Genomic DNA, 24458 nt, shown 5'->3' on the forward strand with positions numbered 1-24458 from the left:
TTGCTTTCATTTTTTAGGCACTTGAGTTTCTGCCATTTGAAGGAAAAGTGAATTTAAAGAAGCCACAGCATATATTCTCTCTTTTGGAGGATTATGGTTTGGACCCAAACTGCATCCCTGAGAATCCACATAATGTTTATTTTGGTAGATGGGTAAGCAAGTATTCTTTTTACCTATTTCAGTTTGTTTCTTTAAAAGCTCAATGTTATGCCTTTGTATTTGACTCTTTATATGTAGAACTTAAAAGCAGCTGAAGAGTCAGAGCTACTGTATGAATTAAAATCAGTGAAAAGTATGTGGTTGTGTGTCTTGTGCCGTTTGTTTTTCCAGAGATTCCTGTGAAGTGCAAGAGATTTGTTAGATATAGGGCCTCGCTAGGAGGTGGTGGACCTGGAAGCATGAACACAGGACTTGTCAGAAAGTCTGAACTGCTTTTTAATAAAGCAGAGAAAAGGCAGCATGCTGTGATAGCTGAGGGGTCTCATTTGGGGAGCTCTTCAGTCTAGGTTTCCATTCTGAACAGACATGAAATACTGCAGGACAGTTCTGCCTGCTTCCCTGAGGCTGTAAGTGTGCGAGTGGAAGCTGTGGCTTATGTTCGAGAATATTGCTGTTTAGGAGAAAAAAGAAGTGGGTAAAGCTTCCTCACCACCAACCTCTGTGTTAATTGCAATCAACTTCAATCCAAATTTGATTTGAAAAGTCAAACTAAATGGGACACACTAAGAAATAAAAGATATTTCTCTGTAACTACCTTAATCACATTTTTAAAATTTAGGGCAGAAGTAAGTGGAAAGAAGTTATCATCAAAATACTGTGGTTTCACTGTGAGTGATTATCTTGAATCTCTTCTGTACAGTTATACTAATTTGAAAATTATCTCTGATCTAGATTGCAGATGGACAGAGGGAGCTTATCGAGTCATACAGTATCAAAAAGAGACATTTTATTGGAAATACAAGCATGGATGCTGGTTTATCATTTATCATGGCCAACCATGGAAAAGTGAAAGAAAATGATATTGTCTTTGATCCATTTGTTGGAACAGGTATTTTTATTTAATGGTTAAGCTAGTGTAGAGACATTCCTTGTTTTTATTAGTCAAAGTCGTAGTAATAATGCTAAGAGATTAAATGGATAGAGTAGTCTTTTAATTATCATTAGATAGTGGCTAAGAGACAACCACGTTTGTGTAATAGCCAATATTTAACACTTTTGTGACTTCAAAGATGATGCTGATAGAATTTTGTGGGGGTTTTCCCCCAAGTAAACCACTAGGGAGGAGTATACCATACATTGCAACAGCATACGTTGTCGAAATGTAAAGCTACGTATGTTACTTAAATAGGAAAACTCTTGAGGGGAAGAAAGACTTGAGTGATAAGATAAAAAAAAAAGTATCCATCTTTTAAAATTGATAACCATATACTTACATGGAGGAGAATGGTTAATGTGCCTTATCTTTGATTTGGTTTGTGGAGGTTTATATGTATGAAAATAAGGAAAGTGACTGAGTATTACTGGGCTAGAGCCTGGCTTCTGAGGCCACAACCTGGGTTCTATACATACTTGATTGGATGTCCTTGTCATTAACTTTGTGTAGAAGTTCTCAAATTCCAAGGTTATTTCATCTGACTCTGCACGGACATTTTCCTGCTTCAACCCATTTTTGCTCGATCTTGCCCATACCTAGGGAGTACTCATGTTTAGGTTTGTCTGGCTAAATTCATTGTGATTCAGATTGTGTGGGAACAAATTAGGCTGTGTTTAGAGTTTCACCCTGTAGCCATCTTTCCCCCTCAGAAACTCCCTAAGCAGAGATGCTGCAATAGCTAACACTGGTTGAATAGTGAACGTGTCAGGTACTACGCTCTGCAATCTAACGTTACTATCTGATTTAATTCTTACAACTGACATGGAGAAACTTTAAAAAATCTTCCTGAGGACATGATGGCACAGAGAGAGGTGAAGTGATTTGGCCAGGGTTATACAGTGTGTAAATTTCACGAGATTCACACTCAAGCAGTCTAACTCCAGAATTTCTGCTCTGCACTACTGTCCTAGAGCTGCCTCTCTCTGCATTAGGATCTGCCAGCCAGCTAGTACCGCATAAACCAACTTGAGGAATATGACCACATGTGACTAGGAAGAAATAGTATTAAAGTCGAGAGATTTCTGTGGAAAATCATCTCTGAAGGAATGATTTTCTGTGTGTGTTGTTGAATTAATCCACTAGCGAGTCTCTCTGCTCCCAGTCCATCATTGTCTCCATATATTCCGCCCCCTGCATACTACTTATTCCTTTCTTCCCTAACCTCATTATCCTTAGTGCTTCCTTCTACTTCTTGAACTTTTACTGGAAATAATGCCAAATTTATAGAAAAGTTATGAGAATAAAAATAGAACAAAGAACACCTACATATCCTTGACCCAGATTAAACTGTTGTTAACATTTAGCCTCATTTACTTTATCATTTGTTTTTTCTTTGTTTATGTACATAACATTTTTTTTCTGCACCATTTGAAAATAAGTTGCATTCATCACGTCCCTTTACCCCTCAAGTGCTTCAGTATATGTTTCTTAATAAGGATATTCTCTTACATAACCACGGTATAGTTTTCAATGTTCGTACATGTACTATTAACACAATACGTTAATGTTTATATTTCATTTTTGTTAATTGACCCACTAATGTCCTTTATACCATCTTTTTTTCTTTCCAGTCTGCCATCAAGTATTGTATTTTGTTGTCAACATTTCTTTGATCCCTTTGATATGGAACATATCCAAATCCTTTCTTTTGTGAAATTGGCACTTGCAAACAGTACTGTCCCTCTACCCTTTATTTTTTATCCATAGTGTTCCTCATTTTGGGTCGTTTGATGTTTTCTCATGGTTGGATTCAGGTTCCTGGCTGGACTTCTACATCAGTGATTTTGTGTCCTTCTCAGGGCATCCAGATGATGTCTATCTGCCCCTTGTTGATAATGTTAATTTTGATCAGCTGGGTCAGACAGTGTTCGGTTTTTTTTCCCCAGTGTGATTACAGTCATGTGCTGCATAATGACGTTCGGTCAATGACGGACTGCATATATGATGATGATCCTGTAAGATTAGTACCGTATAGCCTAGGTGTGTAGTAGGTTATGCCATCTAGGTTTGCCTAAGTATACTCTATGGTGTTCGCACAATGACGAAATTGCCTAATGAGACATTTCTCAGAACATACCCTCATCGTTAAGTGACACGTAACTGTACTACTTTTTTTCCTTTGCAGTTAACAGGCAGTCTGTGGGGAGACACATTAAGACCATATAAATATTCTTTTTCATATCTAAATCCCCCCTCAGTCCTGTCAGGTTGTCAGGTTTAGCGTCCATTGATGATTCTTGCCTGAAGTAGTCTTGACTTTGATGCTTACAAGGGGATGATTTTTCAACTCCAGCACTCGCGCCGCATTTACCAGTTGATACTCAGTCTGTTCTAAGGAGGGGCCTTTTCTTCTTTCCTGTGTATTTATCTATTATTAATATGAATTAGTAAATTCCCCCGTTTCCCCCCCAATGGTCTATAATTCATTACTTTTCTTAATTATTTTGTTCCTCAAGTTCTCCTAGATTTACCTAGTGAGAGCCCTTTCACATTGGATCTGTCTTTGTGACATGTTCCTATCTTCTTTTGTTTTTTTGAGCACTCCCTGGCTCGTCTTCTACCTGCCAAACCCTGGAGTGAATCATTTCTCCAGGGAACCCTTGTTTCTTTTTTCGGGGAATGATGTTAGAGACCAAGATCTGGATGCTGGTATCTTCATTTCTAGACCCTTTAGCCGATAAGCTGGGAAATATGTGTGTGTGTACACAATGTGCCTGTAAATGCCTGTGCAAATACACAGACACATGTTCCTACACATATACTATCTGTGCATGTTGACATATTTTAGAAATTGTGAGATTTTCACATATACTACAAATTCCAGTCTATCCCCACAAATTTCTTTCTTGCCTACCCCCTTCCATATTTACATGTACTTCCTTCCACTGTTAGAACCCTGGTTCCTATCAGCATCAACACACATTTACTCTTTTGCTCATTCCTATAATAAATTTAGAATAATTTCAAAATTGCTTTGCCTATACCACTAAAAAAAAAATCCTATTAAAAGATATGTTTTCAGGATATGTTTTTAGTTCCCTACTCTGCCTAAGGGGCAATAAAGTCAAATATTGTGCTTTCTTCTTTTCCCCCTTCATTTAAAATTCAGTTAAGTTCACTTTTTCCAGTTTGCCCTCAGTTTTAGATTTTTACTCCCCCTCATCCTTGTTGGTTTACCTTTATTTATTTATTTATTTTTGTGAGAAGATTGGCCCTGAGCTAACATTGTTGCCAGTCTTCTTCTTTTTGCTTGAGGAAGATTGTCACTGAGCTAACACCTGTGCCAGTCTTCCTCTATTTTATGTGGGATGCTGCCACAGTGTGGCTTGATGGGTGATGCTCCGTCTGCGCCCAGGATCCAAACCTGTGAACCCTGGGCCATGGAAGCAGAGTGCACAAACTTAACCATTATGCCACTAGGCTGGCCCCTTACTTTTATTTTTAAATATGTAGAAGATTAATTTGCTTCCAAAAGTCACAACTACACAAGAAGGTAGATTCAGAGAAATGTCACTTCCTTTCATATCACTCCCATCCTGCTTCCTTATCCTGTAGGTGACCAACTTCTTTGTTTTCTAGTTCATTCTTCCTGTTTTTTTTTTAAGATAAGCAGATATATGTACATTTTCTTATTTCCACTTCTTTCTTACACAAAAGATAGCATACTATATATGGTTTTTTTTTTTTTTTGGAGGAAGATTAGCCGTGAGCTAACTACTGCCAGTCCTGTTTTTGCTGAGGAAGCCTGGCCCTGAGCTAACATCCGTGCCCATCTTCCTCCAGTTCATCTGTGGGATGCCTACCACAGCATGGCTTGCCAAGTGGTGCCATGTCCACACCCAGGATCTGAACAGGCGAACCCCAGGCCCCTGAGAAGTGGAACATGCGAACTTAACCGCTGCACCACGGGCCAGCCCCTATATGTTGTTTTTAACTTTGCTTTTTTCGCTTAACAATATTTCCTAGATATCATTTCCTGTTAGTTCATAGAGGTTGTCTTCATTCTTTTTTTATAGTTATACTCCACGGGCGTAGGGACTGAAATTTTTTCAAACAATCTCCTACTTGGACCGGGTAGTTTTCAATATTTTGCAGTTACAAATAATTCTTGCAGTGAATAATCTTGTGCATACATGCTTTCATAATGTTGGAGATATAGCTCTGGGGTAAATTCTTGTAAGTGGGATTTCTGGGTTGAAGAGTGTATGCATATGTAGTTTTGTTAAATGTTTTCAAATTCCTCTCCATTATGCCATTTTGCATTCTTGCAAGCAATAGATGAGTTCCTTTTCCCTCACAGCTGCTCCATCAGGGTAAATTGTTAAGCTTTTGAAATTTTGCCAGTCTCTTGGGTGAAAATGTTATCTCAATGAAGTGTTAATTTTTATTTTTCCTATTATGAATGAAGTCTAATGACATTTTATATTTAAGGGCCATTTTTATAACTTTTTTGGAATTGTCTTTCATGTCTTTTGCTCATTTTTCTGTAGTCTTTTTGTTCCTCCTTATTTTTAAAAGTTCTTTGTATGTTAGAGACATTAACCCCCCATTTTAAAATGTTTTTATATATATATAAATATAAAATAATATATATAAAATATTTTCTCTCAGTTTGCCATTTATCTTTTGACTCTGCATGTAATTGCTTTTTGCCACACACAAGTTTTCCCTACATCCAAATTATAGAGGAATTCAGCTATGTTTTCTTCTAGTACTCTCTTAATTTTAATTTTTCCTTTTAGACCTCTGGTCCATTTGGAGTTTATTTTCTTGTATTTTGTGAGGAATGGGTCCAATTTATCTTTTTCTAAATGCTAAACTCTTTATTAATCCTTAATCTTGTTCTTGGACTTCTAAAAACTCTTTCTGTGAAGTGAGAGGAATTCTTTGAGTTATATTCATGTACGTAATGCTTAATATGCACGCATACATGTAGACCATACCGTAAAGTTTAAAAACAGAGTTCCTAGAACTATGGGGAAAATTTCCTTCCCTCGATGTAGATGAGGCTGGGTATATTGTGAAATGCTAACTTCCACAGCCATCAAGGTATTGACTACCTCTAGTGTGGTGAGGAGAGGGGAGACCTGCCCCTGATTTGCTTTAGGGCAGCTCCTTAAAGTGGTTAGCATATCTTAGTCATTGGGCAGTTTGTATAAGATAGTTAATGGAAAATTAATTGCAATATTTAAGACAGTTAATAGAAAATTGCAAGAGGTAGATCTCTGCAGAAATGCTGCTAAAATTTTGTAATTTGAGTTTGTATAAACGTAACTTTAGGACTGTACCTAGTTTTTGGTGCTTTTGTTTTGAAACTGATAATAGCCAACAATTCTGAATTGACACAGTTCTTAAGCACAGTTTATCCTCTTTCTTGGTCCTTTTGTCTGGTTGATGGGTAGTACCTTCTGAAGGATTGGAGAAATGAGTAGCCCTGTGCCCTCCTCCATGGCCATAGTTTTTCACAAAGTATTTTATGATATTTTTTCCTTCTGTTTCTTTTTTTGTATTTTTTTAATTCAAGTGTTAAAGTTTCAATTTTAAAGATTACAAAACTGATATGTATTAGTTTCCCCAATGCTTTACTTACTGACTGTTGGTGACCTGTGACTATCTCAAGGGTATAGACGAACTTCTGGGAAACTGGAAGGAGAGAGAAAATCTTCTCTTGCCTTAACACCTTTCCTTTTTCGTTTAGACAGTCTGCTGCATTATCTAGGATGACATTATGAGCTGCAGAAACACACTTTTCTTTCCATTTTAGCAAATATGTTGTTTTTCACTTTAGTAAGGTTTGTTTTTTCAAAGTTGTGTATCTCCGTTTTCCCAAGGGAGAGGATACATATCATGGGTCAGCTCTCAGTAGTGAGGAAGTGTCTGAACTGCCGCTCTGATTGAGCATCACTCAGAGTGATCGGCGTGAATATGTTGAACACTTACGATGGCACAGGCCTGCCTGCGATATGATACAAGACTTGTGGATGGTCTATAACTCTTATTAACTGAGTGTGCAGCTTTACTTACTTAATTTAATTCAATTTGTTGAATATGTTTATCTAATTGGTAAGCTAACGTATACTTATTTCAATTGCTGCTGACCCCAAAGGAGTGGTATTGTAGAGACTATCACAGAGCAAATAGAGTGAGTTTTCAATCCTTACTCTATCAGTTACTGTGTGACTTTGGGCAAGATTCTTAACTTGTCTAAGCCTCAGTCCCATCATTTGTAAAGTGGTAGTAAGTAATATATTGTGTGGATTAAGTGAGGTAATACATGGATATGAAATTCTCAGCAAGTTAGCTGACGCATTAGTAGCTATTCAGTGAACTGTATGGATTGTCATTATTTTTGAATTATTATTTTGTTAAGAACTTAGATGCTTTTTTGGTGATGAAAGATGTTAGATATAGCTAATTTTGAATGGTGATGGTGAACAATCTTGCCATAAACTCATTTTCTAGTCCCTTCTTTGGCTGTATTCCAAGATATTCTTAATTTGCAACTGTTGACAAATTATGGCAGCAGGCAAGGAATTTGAGGGTTAAAATTGTAAACTTCTGATTCTTTGTTTATAGTGAAAAATAATTTGTCCCAGTGTCTGCCAATGGCTGTAGTTGGCTGTGATATGATTTTTTGATGGAGCTCTGCAGCCATAGCTCTGATTCCTTTTCCCCTTCCCCTCTCTCAAGTGAGTCAGCTCCTTTCGTACTTGAGAGTGCACCCAGGAGGCTATTGTACGCTCCTTGGCCTCTCCTACCTTCACATAGCTCCTGGGTGTAAGGAGAGGAATGTGGCTCCTTTTGAAATTTTATCATTGCAGAATGATAGACACAGGAGCCAGGTTTTGGGAAACCAGCTGTCCTAGTTCTGGGAGGAGACTGAAGAGGAAAAGAGAAGTTAGGAGAGAGAGAGTGGATCTCTGTAGGTCTATATAGTAATCTCTGCTTCCCATTTTGTCCATGGCTATTTGTGGTCCCCTTTTCCTGAGTCTCATAGTTTGTCTGGTAGAATTTCCATTTCCTGGCAATACCCTTTTGCTCAGGCTGCTAGTTTAATTTATTTGAGTTCTTTTTTAAAAAGGATAAAATAGATGTAGTAGTATCACCATTTTTCCTCCTTTTCTCCTTTTCTTTCAGCAAAACCAAAGCCCAGTTCTTATTTCCATAATTTTGTAAAGCTTTCTACTTAACTCTCTAAAGATGAAAGTCATAAATTAGTTTCTATATCCTAAATAAATTCCATTTATTATATCCTTTCACCTGTAAGATATTACCCTAACCTTAAAGTGGTTACCATTTAAGTAATGAGAATTTAGAACACTGAATTGCTAGTCTAGATCACATACGTGGTATTCTTACACTTGATAGCATAATAAGACGTTGAGTGAGTCTCCTCACCTGCCCCCTCAACACTTTATCCCTTGTTTTTTTTATCACCCCTTCTTCCACCAGAAAGCTTCCAAAGAAACTGCAACTGAGGTATAACTAAAGGCAAAAAGAATTTTCAATTTAATTGAAAAAACAACTAGATGATTAACAGTGATTACCCAGTGACTAGTTCAGAGAAGCTAATTTATAATGATTTTACTTAAAAGTTGAAAAGCTTAAGGGCACTGAGTTAACTAACAGATGCAGTCTAACAGATTATTCATCTCCTTCCAGCAGTGTACTCTAAATTGGGTCTTCTCAAAACTCACTCTAACCAAATGGATAAGGTTCTGTTTAAGGAAGCACAGGAAAGCTTTTCTGTTTCCCTTGACAACTAGTTCTTCTAGGTGAGTATCTGCCTTAATTGGCAGAATTGTAGTAATTCCTCATAATTTGGGTGAAGTGATTTTATGAGTATTCCAAATCATCACATATAGTACCTTTCCTGAAGATGGACTGGTCCATTTACAGAGTAAGAATTGTGTGGTCCTCCTCACCGTACCTCTCGCACAGGTGCTTTTTTAGGTAGTGTAAAGGAACCTAGGTTTTGGTTTCTGCTGTTCTTTGGTCCTCCATTTCTCCTCTTCATGGACTCCAGTAGAAAGTAGTTACAGTATTTTTCATGAGCAAAGTATTTTTAAGTACATGTTACCAAACTATGTTTTAAATGGCTATGGAAGGAACACCATTAATTTATAGATCTTGACCCTCTGGAGGCACTACCCATCTTAATTTAGGAGATTACATTTTAAAAGAATATAAGGGAAAGAACCCTAGCTATTTTCCCCTGTGTGAGTTTGTGCATAATCGAAGAATACTTACTGATTTCACTCTGACTGACAGCCCTTTCTACAGTATAGCTATTAAGACTTGCCCAAGCATTGAGAGCATGTTAATTTGGATGATTTACAAAAAGTGGAGGTGAATGAAAAGTACAATTATTAAATTATTTAACTTTGTAAATTTTTTCTTAAATGATTTAAAAATATTGTCACCTTTTATTTTAAAGGAATTTCATTAATGTTTTAATCTTTATTAGATTTTTCTCCATGTGTGAGCTCGTCCCACCTACCAAATTACTTAATCCAATCAGATGGTTTTGAGACATTTGTTTTCACTTTGATCACAGCACTAAGTAAACAGAAGTCATTGTATTAATTATTTTTGTGTATGTTTGATAATAGTTATTCATAAATTCATATTTACGGTTTAAGAGATAATTGCTTCACTCTTATAGAAGTAACTATTCTTCTTCCTAATATTTTAATTGCAAAGATTAATGTCTTATATATCAATTGTGCCCTCTTTAGTTGTTTGAAACTGTGACTTCAGTGGCAGTTGAGCCCAATTATCAGAATTTATTACCAGCTGTTTGCTTATAGCAGCCTTGTATCCTCATTTTTAAGAAAGGAGGAAGATGGTTTGTATAGACCTCTGAAAATAAGGTGAAAATCACTAAATATACATTATTTTGACCAAAAGAAGATAATTTTCTCTAAGTAGTGCTGGTGAAAGTAATGATGCCAGGGCATACATTAATTCCTTGCTCTGTGACCAATGTAGTGAGCACAGTTTAGGGGTTTGTTTTTTCAGTTCTGAGGTCTGCTAAATATGGCCAGGACCAGTGTCATTCTAGGGTACTGTGCCTGCAGCTAGTTTGTAAGAATCTGGATCAGATTAAATAGGGGAAGAAACAAGAGTCTGGGACTTTCTGGTTAACAGATCATAATTGTGTGATTTTTTTTAGGTGGGCTTCTGATAGCATCTGCTCATTTTGGTGCATATGTGTATGGGACAGACATAGACTACAACACAGTTCATGGCTTGGGTGAGTAGAAGTTTTAGTTAGCATTAAAGTCTTTGCTCTTGTACCAAATGAGCCTTTAAAATAATTAAATAGTTTTATATGGCATTGTACATCTATTTCTAATGTTAAAATGCAGAGTTGTGATATAATGTAGTTTCACTTATTTTTACAACAATAAAACTTCATTGGGTATTTGCTTTTTATGAAGTATCCAGTATGTGCAAAGTGATCTCTTGGGGGAAACACAAAGATGGATAAGAAAAAGCCCTCCCCTCACAGGTATTTGTAATCTTAGTAAGAGCTATTTTTTTGGGTTTTTTTGGTGAGGAAGATTGGCCCTGAGCTAACCTCTGTTGCCAATCTTCCTCTTTTTCCCTAAGGGAGAGCGTTGCTGACCTAACATCTGTGCCAGTCTTCCTGTACTTTGTGTGTGGGACACTGCCACAGCATGATTTGATGAGTGGTGTGTAGGTCCCTGCCTGGATCCAAACCCATGAACCCTGAGCAATTGAAATGGAGCACTTGAACTTAACCCCCACGCCACTGGGCCAGCCCCGAGAGATTTTTTAAAAAATAGGCAAACTATAAGGTTGTGAACTTGCTGGGAAAGAAGTAGGAGAGAAGGGACTAGCCATTTTTAATCAAGATGTCCATGTTAATAAAATACACAGTTTCTACAGATTACGACCATTCTTTTATTCAGTAATCATACATTGAGTGTATGCTGGATTAATTTCTAGTCCTTGAGTACCATATACATTTTTAATTTCATAACTGACCGAAACATCTTTGAAACAGATAAGGTGACAATAACTTTAAAGATGCTGCATTAGACTCAGGGTAACTTAGGACAAGCATCTGCTTGCTTTTGAGGCAATTTTGGAAAATATTTTAAACTCTAGAAGCTTAGGTAATAATGTTTAATTGAATGGAATTGAATCAAACTGAACAAGTATTTCTTTATAGCTGAATGGTATTAAAAATGTCATATTTCATTGATTTTGAAATTGTTTGTGTTTATGTTGGTATTCCATTGTTGTAACTAAAATCAACCCTTAAAACACTCTTTTCTTTTTTCTCACCCAGTGAAGTTATTATATAGGTGAGAATTTCTTATACCTTTTCTTTTGCTGCAGCAATTTGATATATTGTACTTGATGGCCTGTCTTTTTTCCTACCTTGACTATAAGGAATTCAGTAATATTTATCATAAGGAAAGTGAGTTATGTTTTATCAAGTTCACCTAAATGGGCTAACCAGAAGACGATATGCTCTGTCTGCAGTATATTAGAGTAGACAGGGTGCTCAGAAGAATAATTCCAGTTTGCTTTTAGTAGAAGCAGTATGTTTGCTTTAAGAAAATAGTCCTATATAACTTATTTGAATTTTTATTTATGAAGTTTCTGTTTAAAAGTTATGTTATAACCTTTAGTCTACTTGGATAGAGTTCTGATTGAGGTTGAGTTTCCTTAGAGCCGATCCAAGATGCTGTTCGACGTGCCTGCTGTTTCCTGTGCTTCTCACTCTTTCTGTACTCTCAAGTAGTCTCAAGTTTCTCCTGTTTTGAAACCTTTTCTATCAATCGTGCAGGGGTCCTGTAGCTACCACTTTGTTTCCCTCTTCCTTTTGCCAAAGTGCTTCTTTAAAAACTAGTATTTATTTGCCATTTCTTCTTCTTCGTCTCTCTCTCTCTGCTGCCTGTTATTTTCTAGCTTCCGTGTCTGCTGAAAACTCTTACTAACCCACAGATTTACAGCATTTGGCAGTGTCAACCTCCGTAAAGCCTCCCTTGGTTTCCTAGACACTGCTCTCATCGGATGGTACTTTTATTTCTTTTACTGTCTGTCTCAGTCTCCTTAAGTCTGTGCAGTTTTCTTTGATGTCTGTTTGCATGTAGCTTTTCTCTGGGCAGCTCTCTTTGACTCCATCTCCTATCGCACTACATGTTGTATAGAGTCATGTCATTCTTCTCCTTTTGATTTTTAATTTTTGTTTTTATTGTGAGGTAGATCGTAATACAAAAGAGTTTATAAAAATAGAAGAATAATTGTAGAACAAACACTTATGTAACTGCCAGCACAGTTAAAATGTCATTCATTCTTATGGATTTAACTTAAGTTTATATACTATCTCCCAAGTGTATCTATTCTGGCCTCCAGCTGCCTGCTGAATCTCTTTTCTGAATGTTCTGTAGGAACCTCAAGGTATAGTACGATTGATAGATCTCAAGTGAGTCTCATCTTTTTCCCTAAGCTTGTTTTTCTTCTTGATTTCTCCAGTCTTAATTAACGGTGTCCACTGGTGTCTCCTAGACTAGAACTTTTGAACTTCTTCCTTGGACCTCCTCTTTAACTTTTCGTGTGTAATGCCTCCATTTTGCCTCTCTCCGTGGTCACAGCTCCTGCATTTCCCAAGTTAGCTCTTGTCACTTCTCTTGGTTTTATCTGATTCATAGGAGTCATATTCTGCATGGGACTGTTTTGCCTGAGGAAAGGGACCATGTTCTGTTCAACTCTGTTTACTGGTATATGCTTTGAACTCAGTTAAGTATTGAATGAGTGTTTTTAGGCAGTTTTACTTGAAAGGTGACTGGACAAAATCAGTTAGACATCAGTATATTTTACTGCTCAAAATGTATTTTTATAGTAAGTTGAAATAAAAATAATTGTTTATTTGTAGAAATAAGATTAAGATTTTAAATGAAAGCAAGTCTTATTTGAGAAGATGTAGGTTTAGATGAGTTAAACATTACTTTTAGCTAAATGACAAGAAGTAAGAAGGCTCTATTTGATTGGGTACTTTCTCTTTCTTTCCCTTCAGGAAAGGCTAGTAGGAAAAACCAGAAATGGAGAGGACCAGATGAAAACATTAGGGCAAATCTTCGTCAGTATGGTTTAGAGAAGTATTACCTTGATGTCCTGGTTTCAGATGCATCTAAGCCTTCCTGGAGGAAGGGCACGTATTTTGATGCAATCATCACTGATCGTAAGTTTATTTTTATATGAAAGTAGGAGTAGGATTAGTTTCCTAAAGTCATTTACATTTAAAGTACAAAATTTATCAACACACACACAGAAACGCCAACTTGTGCTAGTATCCCCCCTTCCCTGACTTCTTGGCATAGTGAGGAGGAAAAAATTATGAGTTTAGGGCAGGATACCAATATAACTAAGTAGTTAAAAGCTTACTATTTTGTTTCTTTAAACTACATAGATTAACTTGTCATCCTTTTTTTCTCTTTAGCTTATTTTTTGAGGCATATGTTTGTTTTTTATGCTTGTTTTATATTGGACTGTAATTGTTTACTGGTATACCAATTGGAGCCAAAATGTTATTTGCCATTATGGTGTCAGATTTTGGAGAGTTTCAGCTATCACACATTTCCCCACGTGGAAACTCTTGTGTTTTTTTTTTGTAGTGCGTGTTTTCACTGGCGTCTCCTTTCTAGAGCGACTTGAAATTTGGGGTTCTGCGAACCACTGGGCTTGTGAACCCACTGAGCTTCAGGGCTGTGCATGAGAACTTGTTTTCTCCTGCTCTTGAGTTCTTGAGCTCTTCGGGCCTCTTTATCTAAGAAGAGATCTGCCTTTCCTATAGTGTTTGGCAGTAAATCTGTAAATAGTGACAAAATGTATCTCAACTGTTCCATCTCAGCCCTCTTCAGTTTTTTGGTAACTTAGATGGTTTCAAATCTAAGAAAAGAAAACTTTTCAAGGTATTACAATGTCAGTGTGAATGTAATTCCTGAAAATTGGATGACTCTTTTTTTCCTTTGAGCTGTATATATATTTTTAATTTAGGTTACATTGGTTTATAACATTATATACATTTCAGGTGTACATCATTATATTTTGACTTCTGTGTGTACTACATTGTGTTCACCACCAAAAATCTAGTTTCTATCCATCGCTGTACAAACATCCCGTTTTATCCCTTTCACCCTCTCCCCACCCCCCTTCCCCTCTGGTAACCACCAGTCTGTTCTCTGTATCTATGAGTGTGTGGGGGGTGTTGTTGTTGTTTCATCTTCTGCAGGGTGACTTTTTATTAACAATCTACTTTAGTATTTGGTGTCACTCTGTGTGTATATTTATAAAAATACATACTTGTTTTCTTAGTCAATTGAGGGTAAGTTGTATATATACATTGTGGCTCCTTACCCTTATACTTCAGTATATATTTCCTAAGAATAGGGATAGAATCTTAGATAGCCAAAGTACAGTTATCAGTTTAGTAAATTGATACAGTACTTTAATCAATTCTTTAATAAAGTCATGTTCTTTATAGCAATATTTTTTCCCCTGGTGCAGTATCCAGTCTAGTGTCAGGTATTGCATTTTGTAATCATATCTTTTGGGCCTCTCTTAATTTGTAACACTTTCATGGCCTTTCCTTGTCTTTTATGACGTTGACGTTTTTGAAGAACACGGTCACCTGCCTGCCCTCTCAGTGTTTTAAATAGAATGTTCTTTATGCTATGCATTCTCAGCTAGAATATTGCATAGTGATGATGTTGCGTTCTTCTCAGGGTGTGACACCTGGAGGCACGTGATGCCCATCTGCCCCTCATTGGTCATGGGTGACTTTTGATTATCTGTGTTCCCAATGTTTTTTATCTAGCTCCATATGGAATCAGAGAATCTACAAGAAGAACAGGTTCACAGAAGGAAATACCGAAGGGGATGGAAAAATGGTAAGTGAGAGTTAAATGTGATATATTACTACTCTGAGAAGAAGCATGTTGCTTCTTCTTAATTAACTTAGTTGAACAGTCTTAAAGTTTTTCACTGATTTTGAAATTTTCTTTTCTTTGTCTAGTCCAGAAAGCCACGTTCCTGTTTCCTTGAGTTATCATCTGAGTGATATGTTTTTTGACCTGTTAAACTTTGCAGCTGAGACCCTCGTATTAGGTGGAAGACTAGTCTATTGGTTACCTGTGTATACACCAGAGTATGTAATATTAAATAATTTTATTTTTAATTTCATTTTCTTATGGTATTTATATATCTAGTGTAATTTTTTCCCTATCTCTAATTATATTCAGGGTAAATGTCTTTGTATTTAATGTGTATGATAGCCTTTATTTACTCACATATGTTTATAAAACAGGCCCCTTTCTCTTAATGATTGAGTCGCCCTGACCTTTTTATTTTATATCAGGGATTGGCAAACTATAGCCTGTGGGCCAAATATGATCCTTAGCCTGTTTTTGTAAGGCACTTGAGTTAAGATTGGCCTTTACATTTTTAAAGGGTTGTTAAAAAGAAAAAAAAAATAATAAGAATATGTGACAGCAACATATGTGGCCCACAAAGGCTAAAATATTCACTATCTGGCCCGTAGGAGGAAGTTTACCAACCTCTATTGTGTACCACACTTAGCTCAGTGCCTGATATGTCATAGCTGTTCAGTAGCTGTTTTGCCAGGCCACAAACGTGGGTAATTTTTAACGACTTAGCTGAACAATTCATCTGTTACTAGTTGGCTTTCATATATATTGGCTATTATGATCACCTTAAATGCAGTAAATCTTTTTTAAAAGCTAAGACTAAAATAAGAGCTGTATGTATATTTAAAGCCCTCATTGTGTTCCACATTATTGGTTTGGGTTTATTATTCACTAATTATTAATTATAAACAGTGATGTACATCAACAATGACAGACAAGATGTCTTGAACAAGACAGGATCTTTAGATTTGAAAGATAGTATCAAGCTCAAAATGTGGCTGTTTCTTCAATCTGCCATAGAAATCTATTTTAAAAAATTATTTTAATTCCTGTATTTGCTATACATAATTGTACAGAAGCGTTTTAGAATAGCCTTAACTTGATTGTCTTTTCATGATGCTGGTTGGTCCCCCAGCAGTTGGAAGCTTTGCTGTTTTTTGTTGGTTGTTTCGTAAATGTTGTATTGGAAGTTACGATGGTCTATCTTTAGTCATATGTTTGTTATCAGCTGTTAAGACTGTGCACATTAATGCCCAGACCCTTAAAACTAGGCTTAGGTTCTGTTGCCAGGGATGGCATGAACCTAATTCCATTTAACCTCTTCATTTTAGGAATAAGGAAAATTAATTCCAATGAGTGAAGTGACTTGTCTGAAGTTAAAAGCTAGCTAGCTAATTGGTTTCCTTATTCCCAGTGCGTTGTTCACTCAATTCAACATCCTACCAGATCTCAGGTATCTGGTATATGATGAGATAGATGGGATTTTATTAATATTTTCAGAGAAGAGCATAGTTGTTAATTTCTATGCAAAAGTGTTTCCTGTCTTAGAGAAGCTGAATTCCAGCAACAAGCATACTTGTCTTTTTGCTTTAATTCAAGTTTTAGGGCTAAAGTTTTTCAAAATTTATTTTGAAATAATTTCAGACTTACAGAAAAGTTTCAAATACAGTACAAAAAACTTTTATGTCTCCCCTCATCCAGATTTTCCAAATATGTGTTTAACATATACCTACTCCACCTCCCCTTGCCTCACCCATTATATTAATCACATTCCCATTATCATTAATCTTTTTTGGAACTCTTTGAGAAGTTTTGGATATGATGTCCCATCACCCCTATATACTTCATGGTATTTCTCGGATACAAGAACCTGCTTGTCAAATCACCATCAACCCCTGAAGTCTGGAAATCAGCATTGATAACACTGCTGTCTAGTTCATGTACCCCATTCAAATTTCACCAGTTGCAGTCCATCCAAGAAAATGGGCTGCATTGACCCATCATGTCATTCTCCTCCAGTGTGGAATATTTCCTCATCTTTTGTGTCCTTGACCATTTTATAGAATATGTGGTTTATATTCTGAAGGTTGACCCTTAGCCAGGATCCATCTCATGTTTCTTCTATGACCAGACTTAGGTAGTGCTCTTAGTAGGAATACCCCAAAAATGATACTGTGTTCTTCATGCGTTGCATCTTGGGGTGCACAAAGTCAACCCCTACTAGAGATCTTCAACTTGATAATCTGGTCGTGTTGTTCTCTGTCAGGTTTCTCCACTTTGAGTCATCATTTTCTCCTTTAGTTAGTATTTCATGGGGGAGATATCCCAAGATTATACCAGTATCTTGCTCTTCATCAAACCACTACTCAGTTTGACAGCTCCATTCTGGACAACCACCATAATGATGATTTTTCTCTTTCATCATTCCTTTTGCATTTGTAAGTTAGCATTCTACTGTAAGGAAGAGTTTTCTCTCTTCCTCCCATTAATTTATTGATTTATGTTGATGTGGAGTCATAGATTCCTATATTATTCATTGGGTTATAATTTATTAGTATCATTATTTTGTTGCTTTAATTGTCTCAGATTTGATCAGTGGGAGTCTCTTTGAGGTGGCTCGTCTGTCCTTTGGAAATATCCCCCTTTGTTTTTGTGTACTTCTTACTTTCTGGCATTTCTGACCACTACTTTGAGTTAATTATTTAATTATAATTGAAATCAAACATAATTAAGAATATCTTTTGTTGGGCCAGCCCCAGTGGCCTAGTGATTAAGTTTGGCGCACTCTGCTTCGGTGGCTCAGGTTCGGTTCCCAGATGCTGACCCACACTGCTTGTCTGTCAGTGGCCCTGCTGTGGTGGTGGCTCACATTTAAAAAAAAAAAAAAAAAATTTGAGGAAGATTGACAACAGATGTTACCTCAGGCGAATCTTCCTCACCAAAAAAATATATATATCTTTTTAAAATTTATTCATTTCTCTTTATAAAAAGTTAAATTTGAGATAATTTTAACTATTTTTAATACTCTTGAAGACCTTAACAAATGGATATTTCTTTGGTGGCTTCTCAATTTTAATAATTTTCAACAAGGGGAAATTTCCAAATGCGTGTAACCAAAAGGATATTTCAGAAGTATAAAAGGGAGATGTATTTTTATCACTTCTTTCTTTCTTTCTTTTTTAACCTTATATGTTTTATCAAGTGACAGATTTCATCTAGGTATATGGCTAGCACATAGACAGGAAGACCACTATGGCATTTACTTCCTTGACTTAGTCGTCCCTGGAGAGTTATTTCCAGGTCCTCTGATGTTCGTTACTAGACTTCTGTTGTGTCTTCTCCTCCCCTTCAGCCTAAGGTGATCTAATTAATGAATTAATTTTTATTACTAACTGTTAACTTATTAATGAACTTAGTTTGTCTTAAGTTTGTGTTAGAAAATGAACTCTTTTCATTTTTGCTGCATACATCATCCAAAATCTTTGCTGTTTTTAAAATAACACGTTAATGATGAATTTAAGACTAAAGTCACCTGCAAAAGTTTGAAATAATGTTCTAGCTTCTGAATTAAACAATTTAGAATTAGTTTGATTTTGTTGTATTGAAAATATAATTTTTTATTCGAGCAGAATAAAGAATTCACTTAAAAAGTATACCTTAGCACAAGTTAATTTTAAAACATTTGTGTTTTTGATATAGTGAATATAGCCTTTTAGTCCTACTATTGAATCAGTTTACTCAGCCAAATCCTGTTATATGATTGAAGTTTAAAAATAAGATTACATATTATAATCAAGTTCAGGTATTATTTTCTAAACCCAGGACATTTTGTAAAGTATAAAACATAATAAAAACAAAATACTATCTAAAAGCTTAGTTATTTGTGAAGAATGGTCAGAGCGGATGATTGAAAAGGATTTTCTCACTGTTTGGCATAAATTGCAGTGCAGAAACTGCTGCTCAACACGCTCCTGCTGCTGTTCTTCCTCTCAGCTGCCTTCTCCCCACTCCAGCGTGTGGGTTTTTTGCCAGCATCAGGATACTCTGTCCATGTTGTATCTTTTCACCTTTGTTTATTCTGTTTCCATTGCTTGATATACTCTTCCTTCTTTCTTCAGCTGGTAAAATTCTAGTCATCTTTCAAGACCTGGCTTAATTGTCACCACCTCTGTGACACTTTCCCAACCCTTCCCAGTGGAATTAATCCATCTTTCATCTGCACTCTCAGAGCAGTTTATTCTTATCACTCATAGAAACTTAGCGTGTAAAATTACTGTAGACTGTTGGTGTTTGTGGGTTTATTATTCACAATTTCAACTACTGTACTTACAGATGACCCTGAAGATCTGTGTAGTGTTCATTTGGACAGGGCATAAATTCAACTCATGTGTTTGATGTTACAGGAGTTGCTAAGCTACTGAGTGAGTGTAGCTGTTGCCCAGGTTCCACTATCCATATCGTGTTGTTTTCTAAATATTGTTACACACAGGTGACTCTGAAATGATTAGAAACTGTGTTTCTTTGTGAAAGATGTCCTTTAATAGAAATCTAGCTGCTAACGTTCATGATAAAAATGATGACAAAGTGAAGAAGACTAATAAAGTGCCTTGAAGTAGAATTTGGGGATAAATTTTATTTGTAATAAAATGAATTTTGTGGTGGCTCAGAGCAGTCAGGAGAACATGGTTTTCATCTCTCATTTAGGAAAGAGGAAAAAGTGATTCCTTAAACTGTTTTCAGTAAGGGCTCCAATCAACACAAAATCTGTTTCTCAGATGGGAGGTGAAATTCTCGTGACATTTGGAAATAGTTAGCTTGAGGCATGAAGATTCACAGGAAAATAAGCAACTGTCAAAATTGATTCATGGAAGAGCTAGGGGCTTATACACACAGTTTTTTTTTGCTTTGTTAAATAAGTTGAAATATAATTTGTATACCATGAAAGTGACCCTTTTAAAGTGTACGACTCCATGATTTTTAGTATATCCACAAAGTTATGTGACTCTCACCACTATCTAATTCTAGAACATTTTTTATCACCGCAAAAAGAAACCCTGTATACTTAAGCAATCACTACTGCTGCTGTCCCTATGTGCCACTTAATCCATCTCTGTGGATTTGCCTATTCTAGCTGATTGAGATTTTACGTAGATGTTTAGATTGTAGGGAGTAGTAATAAAGCCAGGGAATTGAGATAGGATGCTATACTATCATACCAGTCCAGGCATAGTACAGATTGATAGCTTCTGCTCAGCACTTTGCAAACAGCTCATTCGTATGAAATATATTAATAAATGTATTAGTAAAGAATATCTTGTTAACTGCTATTTTTTATTTTTTAGCAGGGTATTGTGGGAGTATACTATTAAACTGATTGGTTCATTAATATCATAGAGTAGTGGTTAAAAACAAGTTTGTTAATGATAATGATAACCCAAAATGATGTTCCTTCATGCTTGAACTTGCAGATCAAGTCAAAAAGGTAATCTAAAACTTGTAAATATGTTTTTTTGCTGTTAGCTGAATGCTGGTGACTTAATTTCACCAGTTTAGCATCATTCATGTCATAAATATTAATTAAAATTATTGGTTTTGTACTTTTATATTTGATTTATAAATTTCTTTTTGGTTTTATAGTTATATAAGGGAAATAAGTATAAGAAATTTATATCTATTTTATTTTTGTATATATTTAAGTATCATTTTAATAAAAACACTTTGTAGCTCCACCAGGAAATAAAGGGTTATTTTTCCTTTACAAAAGGGTACATTACTAAGTTTGACAAACAGTTTCAGACATCTATAAACCCTGTTGTTTGCAAGTTTAAGGAAAAGGCTATATCTCCTCTCTGTTAACACTTTTTGTTTTAGTCTGTCAACCATGGTGTAGAATGTATTCCTTCATATCATAAATGCTTTCTATGAAGACTCCAAGTTTGATGTCAACTAATGTAATAGAAGTACAACATTTCCAACTATATAGTGAACATTAGAGAATTATTAGGTAGAGTGAAATCTCAAATGGTCATTGCTTGTTGGAAAGCCCTAAGGAAGGAGGCAGAGAGTGACTTCAAGAGAATTCCTTCCACTGATAATAAAGTGAAGTGCATTATGAATGTTGCTTGGCAAGTGGGTGATGAAGGTTTTGAGCAGGTGGTTGAGGTAATGAGGGAGAGCTTGTTGAAGGTCAGAGAGACCTAGAGAAGTAAGTAAAAGAGTGTGGTGAGGACAATGTTGATGCATTAGAACTGGAAGCTGAGATAATGGTGGTCTTTTACATGAAGTGCTAATCAGCACCTTTTGCATTTTGGATCAGAGCTTTACATTTTCCCACATAATAAATGCTTGCAGAAGCTATCTAGAAAGGTAAGAAGATTTTCAAAGGAAAAATAAAAACTGGCAATCGGTATTCTTAATCATACCCATACCTAGTGAGCCCCTCCCCTGCTCTTCTGCCGAATTCTGCTCTCTATAGCCGTTTTCCACACGTCTTTCTCCTCTTTCTTCTGCCCAGATTGATGCCAGCAACCTGTCAGGTGTCAGGTTCTGAATGACTAGCCTGACTGTCCTGCTTTCTCGGTGTCATCATCTCCATTCACACAGGACATGTGCTACACAGCAGCAGTCACCACTGCCATCATCATGGCATTGGTTTTATTTCGTGGTTAAGGTGACCAGAGAACTGATGTCATCTGTAGTGTTTATTTTAGTAGTAGATTATTTGAACTTTTGTTCTGTATTTGCAAAGTTAATAGAGGTCTCAAGATGCCATTAAAATTTTGCAGGGGCACTTCATTTTATAGGGAAAAATGTGTTCTATAGTGGACTTTATACTGTGGGAATTTATAAAAATCTCCAGATGACGATGTCAAGGGGTTGCTGTACAATGTATTTCTGCCCATGTTACATGGTCTCGTGGGATCTTTAGGATGGAATCATTGTCTTGTATTTTTGTGGTTTAAATGCTTGGTGCTCTACAACAAAACATACTTGTATCCTCTCTCTCTTACAGGTAAAAAGTTAAAACTGCTTTTTCTGGATGTAGTAATATTAAAATACTTCACTTTTTAAAAATATGGCTTGTTTATGACTTATGGGTTATATGGGTTAGCATTTGTGAATTAAAATAGTACAGCATGTAATGGGAGGATGTCCCATACCACACTGGATAAACCCCATGACCATCCTGTGTGTGGTGTACACATGAGTGTTCTTAACAGTCAGCTGTTCTTTCTTCAGATACATTGAAGAGATGGTTCCCTCGCACCCTTGCCTGAAACTCATTAGCAACTGTGAGCAGAAGCTTTCCAGTCACACATCAAGGCGCTTGATAACAATGGAAAAGGTGAAGAAGTTCAAGGTAAATTATCCTAGTAGGTTTTGGATAAATTATGAAAGAACCCGAAGTAGATTTTTTCTAGTTTTCCTCTAATGGAGTTTGGGACTGTTAGTCCTTGATTTTTTAATAATTATTTCTGAATTCAGGAAGAGGCAGATATGAAGAGGTTTTTGGCACTTGGTGGGATTTAGAGGGTAGGTGTAAGATATAGAAGTTGAAGAGAAGAATAGAAATAAAAGTTGACTTTAACTTCCCAGGATTTATTTGACATCCTTGTCACTAACTCAATTATAAAGCAGAGAACTCTTAGTTAAACAACTATTTTCTAATTAGCAATCTGCTAGTTACTATTTTATCCAAAAGCTGAATCTACTTGATTGCAGACTATGCTGAAGAGAACATGTCACTTTATATAAGGAGAAAGTAATTTTCCCCCATCTGTTAGGGCCCAAGACTTGTTCTCTTTCCTTGTCTCACACACACACATACACACACGTATGCATAATTAATTTAAGCTTGAGAAGAAAGAACAAAACATCTGTTATTTCATGTCCAGATCAGAATTGATATGAATAATGCCTCATAATGGAGCTTAATTAAATCTACAGAAGGCTCCTTGGGCTCTGCTTATCTATATTGACAACCAGAGCTCTCCCAAATTCTCCAGGAACTTGGGCGAGCCCCATCTTTGCTTTGGATCTGTAGGGCAGGTAGAAAAGAATAGGGTGTTACTGCCTGAAGATTTTCTCATACCCATCTCTGCTCTGCATTTGATTTTTTTCATCTAATTCATAGCTTATGGATTCTTTCACAATAATGAAACCTAATATTTGTAGAGTGCTTTTCTATATATTGTTTTATGTATTTGCTTTCGTCTCCATTTGCTCTCTGTCTCTAATTTAGATCTTTATTACCATATACCTGGTTTATGCTGATAGTCTCCTAAATTATCTCGCTTGTTCCATTTTTCACACCTCTAGTTCTTTCTTGTTAAACGAATCTTCCTAAAACACCACATTCATTATGTCACTTCTTTATGCAGAAATTTTAGTGACTCATTTTTATTACTGAAAAAGGTTCAGAATTTTCAGTGTGACGTAAACTTTCCTCAATAATTAGGCTCCACTATCAGGGTATTTCAGAAAGCTAAGCTGTATACATATATAAGTAGTTGATTGGTGTCTACTTGGTGTGTGTATGTATTTGTATACTCACATACATATATATGCAAGGTATATGTGATGTAATTAAAATGAGAGTATCTGGTAGTCAATTTTAAAACAAATACTAGAAGTTTATATTCAAATGACATATATCCTTTGGGTGGCATCTTGTATTCATTACATTTATGTCATAATTATTCAACATGTTCTTGAAACTTTTAGATTAATATTTAAAGAAATATATTCATATTAAACAGTTATTTTGCTTTATAACACCACCTTGCTTTTCTTCAAATTGTATTTACTGGACTTTGCTGCTCACATTTCGTATACCAGAAAGGTTACTTAATTGTTGTGTTTTGGAAATCAAATCCTGTTCCAAGGATGATAATTACCATTAAACATTTAAAACAATAAGCAGATTCAGAAATCCCAGAAGAGGGGTTCCAAATTGTTTAACATAGTGATAACCTTCCAAAGTGACAATTTTGAATGACTACCATTTATTTGGATATACAGTAGAAACCGTCTCAACTAACCTCCATTTCAAACTTAGTTGATTAACCAGTCCTGGCTATTCCTGCTCTAAAACACAATGCCTAATGCCTGTAATATGTGAGATACTTTCAGCTGGTGAGTTGCTTGATCTTTACTATATCTGTACACTTCTGTACCTACTAGCTGCATTGTCTGTTTACCATGAGTTGGTTGTGTTTGTTCTATGAGCTGTTTATGCCAGTTATATTTGTTGTGGTAATTATGTAACTTAAATACTAGTTAGACCAGTGAAATATGAATGTGAGAATAAAGTTGTCATTTCTGTGGAAACTAAGTCAAAT

General features: G+C 36.0%; 1 protein-coding gene across 11 annotated transcripts in view; it reads left to right on the plus strand.

Moving 5' to 3' along the window:
* TRMT11 (tRNA methyltransferase 11 homolog) overlaps positions 1-24458 on the plus strand; it is a 94717-nt gene that overhangs the window by 15034 nt on the left and 55225 nt on the right. For 9 of the 11 annotated variants that reach the window (XR_011497656.1, XM_070496214.1, XM_014858304.3 and 6 more), the window contains 7 exons: positions 18-152; positions 892-1048; positions 10329-10409; positions 13209-13373; positions 15009-15081; positions 15207-15338; positions 22357-22477. Coding sequence is in view for 10 of the 11 variants with exons in the window: in XM_070496214.1 (XP_070352315.1) it covers positions 18-152; positions 892-1048; positions 10329-10409; positions 13209-13373; positions 15009-15081; positions 15207-15338; positions 22357-22477 (864 nt within the window). In the remaining variant the exon portion in view is untranslated. The remainder of the gene's footprint in view (positions 1-17; positions 153-891; positions 1049-10328; positions 10410-13208; positions 13374-15008; positions 15082-15206; positions 15339-22356; positions 22478-24458) is intronic. The other 2 variants (XM_070496216.1, XM_070496219.1) reach the window with 1 other exon arrangement.

The sequence above is a fragment of the Equus asinus genome, chromosome 24 (assembly GCF_041296235.1).
Source record: "Equus asinus isolate D_3611 breed Donkey chromosome 24, EquAss-T2T_v2, whole genome shotgun sequence".
Lineage (NCBI taxonomy): Eukaryota > Metazoa > Chordata > Mammalia > Perissodactyla > Equidae > Equus > Equus asinus.